Here is a 6,985-nt window from a genome sequence, read left to right as displayed (position 1 = left end):
GTTTTGTGTGCGCATTGCGTCATACGCTGCGTTTTGTGTGCGCATTGCGTCATATGCTGCGTTTTGTGTGCGCATTGCGTCATATGCTGCGTTTTGTGTGCGCATTGCGTCATACGCTGCGTTTTTAGTGCGCATTGCGTCATACGCTGCGTTTTTAGTGCGCATTGCGTCATACGCTGCGTTTTTAGTGTGCATTGCGTCATACGCTGCGTTTTTAGTGCGCATTGCGTCATACGCTGCGTTTTTAGTGCGCATTGCGTCATACGCTGCGTTTTTAGTGCGCATTGCGTCATACGCTGCGTTTTTAGTGCGCATTGCGTCATACGCTGCGTTTTTAGTGCGCATTGCGTCATACGCTACGTTTTTAGTGCGCATTGCGTCATACGCTGCGTTTTTAGTGCGCATTGCGTCATACGCTGCGTTTCTCGTGCACATTGCGTCATACGCTGCGTTTTATGTGCGCATTGCGTCATACGCTGCGTTTTGAGAGCGCATTGCGTCATACGCTGCGTTTTTAGTGCGCATTGCGTCACACGGTGGATGTTTAACGGGGCTTATAGTTATACAGTATTGTACAGTACGAACTCGTCTTCCCAGGTTCTCGTGAAGTGAAAAGTGTCCTCGTTTTTCCTGATCTGTGCAGATGATGTTTTGTTCCAGAGTTATTGGCTGCAACGCACTTGGGGTAAGTAAGAATTACGTTTTAAGAATAATAATGATAATAATCCAGCCTGTGGGTTTGTGGTAACGATATACTTACTATTAGTATTACTATATCGATAAAAGTGAAAGATTAATTAATATCTTTGCTATTGTGAGAAATTATAACCTCGAAGAGATTGACAAAAAAACGTTTTATTTTACCGCTTACTTCATCATCATCATCATGTGTTTCGATCAGATGATATTGATATTGATATGAGGCAATTATTGCATTTCTGTGCGGCTTCCGCCGGTGAAGGGCAGGGTCACTTGGTCTGAGGGAGATAAAAGCTGCGGGACCATCAGGCAGGGGTAAAGCGGTGTGGCGTAGGCCCAAACAAACACCCACCCACTGTGAGGTCGTAGGCCCAAACAAACACCCACCCACTGTGAGGTCGTAGGCCCAAACAAACACCCACCCACTGTGAGGTCGCAGGCCCAAACAAACACCCACCCACTGTGAGGTCTTAGGCCTAAACAAACACCCACTGTGAGGTCGTAGGCCCAAACAAACACCCACTGTGAGGTCGTAGGCCCAAACAAACACCCACTGTGAGGGCATAGGCCGAAACAAACACCCACTGTGAGGGCGTAGGCTGAAACAAACACCCACTGTGAGGTCGTAGGCCGAAACAAACACCCACTGTGAGGTCGTAGGCCGAAACAAACACCCACTGTGAGGTCGTAGGCCGAAACAAACACCCACTGTGAGGTCGTAGGCCGAAACAAACACCCACTGTGAGGGCGTAGGCCCAAACAAACACCCACTGTGAGGGCGTAGGCCCCAACAAACACCCACTGTGAGGTCGTAGGCCGAAACAAACACCCACTGTGAGGTCGTAGGCCGAAACAAACACCCACTGTAAGGTCGTAGGCCCCAACAAACACCCACTGTGAGGGCGTAGGCCGAAACAAACACCCACTGTGAGGTCGTAGGCCGAAACAAACACCCACTGTGAGGGCGTAGGCCCAAACAAACACCCACTGTGAGGGCGTAGGCCCAAACAAACACCCACTGTGAGGGCGTAGGCCGAAACAAACACCCACTGTGAGGTCGTAGGCCCCATTGTGAGTTTTATTGTCATTGTCGGAAGTGTACCTTTGTACGTTTTATCATGCCGCTGCTGATGAAGTCACTGGAGGCATCATGCTTTGGGGTTGTGCATCGTTCAGTCAGTCCGCCCGCTCGTACTGTCGTACGTACTCGTACGTCTGTCTGTGATACGTTTTCATTACCTCGATAACTTAGGAACGGCTGAAGGGATCGAAGTCAAACTTGGCTCCATTATGTACAATGATGTAAAGATAAACGGATTCGATTGTGGGATCAAGAGGTCAAAGGTCAGATATCCCCCGTTGGGTACAAATTGTGTTGCTGTGCTAACTTCACAACCAGTGAAGGTATTTTGACTAAACTTGGTATAAGTTTATATTATGATGAAAATATGAACTGATTAGATTTCGGCGTCGAGGTCAAAGGTCATGGTAGATGAATGGCTGAAGGGATCGAAGTCAAACTTGGTGTAAGTATGTATAATGATGTAAAGATAAGCTGGTATTATGGGGGCAGGAGGGTAAAGGTCAGAGGTCAAGTTAGAAAAAAAAGTGATACTTGAGAACAGCTGAATGGATTTATATCAAACTTGGAGCAAGTATGAATAATGATGTAATAATGTGGGCGGTGGCATATCGGTCGATGTCGCAACGTCGAAGAGGGTTTGGTCTAGTTTTATATATTCATAATGGTTTAAATTGTGTTTTAAGTTCATTATCTTGGATCCGGGTGCTGAGGAGCTCGCGTGGAGTAAGGAGAATTAACTGTACCGCGAGCCTGAGGAGAATTAACTGTACCGCGAGTCTGAGGAGAAGTAACTGTACCGCGAGTCTAAGGAGAATTAACTGTACCGCGAGTCTGAGGAGAATTAACTGTACCGCGAGCCTGAGGAGAATTAACTGTACCGCGAGGCTGAGGAGAATTAACTGCACTGCGACCCTGAGGAGAATTAACTGTACTGCGACCCTGAGGAGAATTAACTGTACCGCGAGCCTGAGGAGAATTAACTGCACTGCGACCCTGAGGCGAATTAACTGTACCGTGAGCCTGAGGAGAGGAGCTCAAGTTTTTGGTGAGAACTGGTATTCTGAGGAGATTGGTCTTCCTAAGAAGGAGAGCTTTAAGTAGGTCATCCTGCCTGCCTGCTTTGGCCTTGGTGTTATCATCCTCCACCATTGCCTGTTGATGGTCCTGTTCGTCTCCTCATCACCTCTTTGTCGTCCTGCTCATCTCATCGCCTGCTCCGTGCCCATTCTCTCAACCGCTGCCACCAGAGATAAGTCGCCATTTTGTGTCCCTCGCCCCGTCTGTGCTTGTGACTTGACGCCTTAGTTTTTATCGGATGTATTTTACTTTATTGTATATAGTTATTATTGATTTCATTCTCCGTGTCTTTGTTCGGGATTAAACCCGTTTGGTTTTATTCAAAGCTTTATCCCGGTGTGTACCCTGTTTAGAATAGGTACACCGTATCCCTGCGTGTCGTAAGAGGCGACTAAGAGGGTTGGCGTCAGCAAGAGCATCCGGCCATAAAAACATTGCCTCAAAAAGAGAACCATGACAATTACAACTACATACGGGCAGGGTACAGCCCGACGTGGAGATCGGTTTCTGAGGTTTGGGACATGGAATGTAGGGACAATGACAGGTAGATCAGGAGAAGTGGTGGAAGTATTGGTCAGAAGAAGAGTGGACATATGTTGTGTGCAGGAGACGATATGGAAGGGAAGTGGTGTGAGAATGGTGAAGGGTAGGTAGGGACAGAAATACAAGTTTGTGTGGCAAGGGTGCCCAGAAGGTGTGCATGGTGTTGGTGTCCTGTTTTCTGAGGAGTTTGTAGACAGTGTGGTGAGTGTGACTAGAGTGAGTGATAGGTTGATGATGGTGCAAATGATGATTGGAAAGCTCTTGGTGAACGTCATCTCGGGATATGCTCCGCAGGTTGGTCGGAGCGATGAAGAGAAGGACAAGTTCTGGTGTGCGATAGAGAAGCTGATGGAAAACGTGAAAGATGAGGAAGTTGTTGTGGTAGGAGGAGACCTAAAAGGACATGTGGGAAGGAGTATGGATGCTTTTGAGGGAGTTCATGGGGGTTACGGATATGGTGTGAGAAATGGAGAAGGTGAAAGGATTTTGGAGTTTGCTGATGGAGCTGATTTGTTGATTTGTAATACTCAGTTCCAGAAAGAGGATAATAAGCTTGTTACATACACGTCAGGTGGGTCGACGACAACCGTTGACTACCTGATGGTGTGTAGGCGAGATAGGGGGCACCTCCGGGACACAAAGGTGATCCCGGGGGAGGAGGCTGTTTCACAGCACCAATTGGTTGTCTGCGACATTAGGGTGAAAGGTGCGAGGAGAACTCGGCGGGTGAAGTACCAACCGAGAATGAAAGTGTGGAGGTTGAAAGAGGTGACAGTAAGGGAGGCATTAAAAGAGAGGCTGAGTAGGGTAGAGGATGATGTGGTTGAGCTTGAAAGTGGTTGGATGTCAATGAAAGATAGTCTCTTGGGAGCCGTTGGTGAGGTATGTGGATGCACAAAAGGACCAACAAGGCACTCGGAAACATGGTGGTGGGATGATGAAGTTGGAAAGAGGATTGACGAGAAGAGGAAGAAGTTCAAGGAGTGGCAGAAGGCGAAGGGTACGGGAGCAGAAAAAGCAGAGCATGAAAGTTATAAGGCAGCCAAGAAGGCTGCAAAGAAAGAGGTAGCAAAGGTGCAGGAGGCATGTAGGAAAATGTTCGGAGAACGCTTGGATTCGGAAGAGGGTCAAAGAGCGGTATTCAGGATTGCAAAGCAGATAGCGAAAGACAGGTGTGATGTGATGGGGGTGAGTGCTTGAAGGATGAAGTGGGACAAATCGTTGTGGACCCAGATGGAATGAAAGGAAGATGGAAAAGATATATGGAAATGCTGTTGAATGCAGAGAATGAATGGGATGGCAACATAGAGCGTAACCCAGTTTTAGGACCGGCAGAGAAGATAACTGAGAAGGAAGTTGAGGAAGCGATAAAAGCAATACACAACAACAGAACATGCATTTTAAGGCCATTTTCTCTGCAAGAGCGGGGGTTAGCCTAAAGAGTAAAGGGTTAGTTAGATAAAAGCAATAAATAATAACCACCTTTAGAGGCCATTTTTCCCCACAAAGCGGGGGTTGGCCTTTTTCGGGAACCGTGGTTGTTGTTGTTTTTCGGTCCCCTTTTTGAAGCAATGTTTTACGGCCGGATGCCCTTCCTGACGCCAACCCTTTTTGCCGCCTTTAACGACAAACAGGGAATTACCAGTGAACTGGTACTCAATTAGCCGACCTCGGAAGGATGACAGGCTGAGTCAACCCCCCTGGCGTTAATTCAGCAATCGACCAGGATTCGAACCCAGGATCCTAGGATCCGAAGCCGGCACCCTAGCCGCTAGCCCAACACCAGGGATGAAAGTGTGATAGATAAAAGTTAGATAAAAGCAATGAAGAGTTGAAAAGCGGGAGGGCCGACGGGAGTTGTGGGAGATATGTTGAAGGCAGCAGGAAGTTGGGGTGTGAAGAGAATGACAGAGATCTGTAATCTGGTGGTGAAAGAAGGCCGCATTCCAGTGGATTGGGAACTGAGTACCCTTGTCCCTCTATACAAGGGGAAAGGTGACCCTCTGGACTGTGGCTCGTATCGAGCGATAATGTTATTGGAGCATGGAATGAAGGTATTGGAAAGGGTGTTGGAGAGGATGATAAGGAAGAAGGTGAAGATCGACGAAATGCAGTTTGGATTTATGCCAGGAAGAGGAACGACAGACGCGCTCTTTATTGTGAGGCAGTTGCAGGAGAAAGACGTACATGGAGAAGAGGAAGAAGTTGTTTCTTGGGTTTGTTGATCTGGAGAAAGCATTCTATAGGGTTCCACACGAAGTAGTGGCATGGGCATTGAGGAAGTTAGGAGTGGAGGAATGGTTGATTAGAGTAGTGATGGCAATGTACAAAAGAGCGCGCACAGCTGTAAGCATGAAGGACGGGAACAGTGGTGAGTTTGAGGTGAAGGTGGGAGTGCATCAGGGGTCGGTACTAAGTCCACTACTATTTGTAGCTGTGATGGAGGTGCTGGCTCAGAACGTAAAGGAGGGTTTACCGTGGGAGTTGTTGTATGCAGATGTTCTGGTGTTGATTGCGGAAAGTATGGATGGACTGAAGGAAAAGATGAACAAGTGGAAGGAATGTATGGAGTCAAAAGGTCTGAAGGTGAATATAGGAAAGATGAAGGTGATGGCAAGTGGTAAAGCATGTGGTGAGGTGGAAAGAACTGGGAAGTGGCCATGTGCTGTGTGCAGGAAGGGTGTCGGAGTGAACTCCATTCAATGTACAATGTGCGCTGAGTGGGTTCATCAAAAATGTAGTGGTCTGAGAGGGTCATTAACCAGTGTGGCAGCTACATTCAAGTGTAAGGTGTGCACAGAGGGAGCTGCAGATGGAGGAAATGTTGAGTTGGATCTTAGAGACGGCATGAAGCTGGAAGGTGTGAAAACATTTTGCTACCTCGGAGACATGCTGAATGGAGAAGGTGGATCAGAGTCGGCAACGGTTGCTGGAGTGAGATGTGCATGGAAGAAGTTTCGGGAACTGAGTGGCGTGCTGACGAGGAGGGGAGTGTCGTTGAAGCTGAAGGGAAAGGTGTATGCTGCATGTGTGGGAAGTGTTGTGATTTATGGGAGCGAGACATGGGTATTGAACGTAGAGCAGCAACGAAGGCTGGAAAGGGTGGAAATGCGAATGGTTCGGTGGATGTGCGGAGTATCGTTGAGAGAGAGGAAGACAAATGATGAATTGTGAAAGATGATGGGAATAGAGCCTGTGATTGATGCTGTGAAGAGGAACAGGTTGAGATGGTTTAGTCATGTGTTGAGGAAGGATGAAAGTGACTGGTTGAGAAGAGTGATGGAAGTTAATGTAGAAGGAAGTAGAGGACGGGGAAGACCGAGAAAGACTTGGCTAAAGATGGTCGAAGAAGAAATGCGGGCAAGGGGGTTAACAAGGAGAGATGCAGAAAATAGGGCAAAATGGAGAAGATTGTCATGGGGACCGCAAGGCTAACCCCCGCTCTTGCAGGGAAAATGGCCTTACAATGCATGTTGTTGTTGTTGTTGTTGTTGTTGTTGTTGTTGTTGTTGTTTTAATTCATAATCTTGCTCAATCTTTGCTTTTTACATCAGAGATAATTCAATACATATTTAATTACAT

The 6,985-nt window shown here is 47.4% G+C and overlaps 1 protein-coding gene across 1 annotated transcript in view; it reads left to right on the top strand.

Moving 5' to 3' along the window:
• Positions 1-471: 471 nt before the first annotated feature.
• The window catches only part of LOC137424406 (large ribosomal subunit protein uL30m), a 46,467-nt gene continuing 39,953 nt past the window's right edge, over positions 472-6,985 (top strand). The window contains exon 1 of the mRNA XM_078775361.1: positions 472-685. Coding sequence (XP_078631487.1) covers positions 644-685 — 42 coding nt within the window. The 5' untranslated portion in view covers positions 472-643. The remainder of the gene's footprint in view (positions 686-6,985) is intronic.

This window comes from Myxine glutinosa, chromosome 4, assembly GCF_964187855.1.
Source record: "Myxine glutinosa chromosome 4, kmMyxGlut1.1, whole genome shotgun sequence".
Taxonomy (NCBI): domain Eukaryota; kingdom Metazoa; phylum Chordata; class Myxini; order Myxiniformes; family Myxinidae; genus Myxine; species Myxine glutinosa.
The sequence above is the reverse complement of the archived record's forward strand: the minus strand, read 5'-3'. Positions and strand labels throughout refer to the sequence as shown.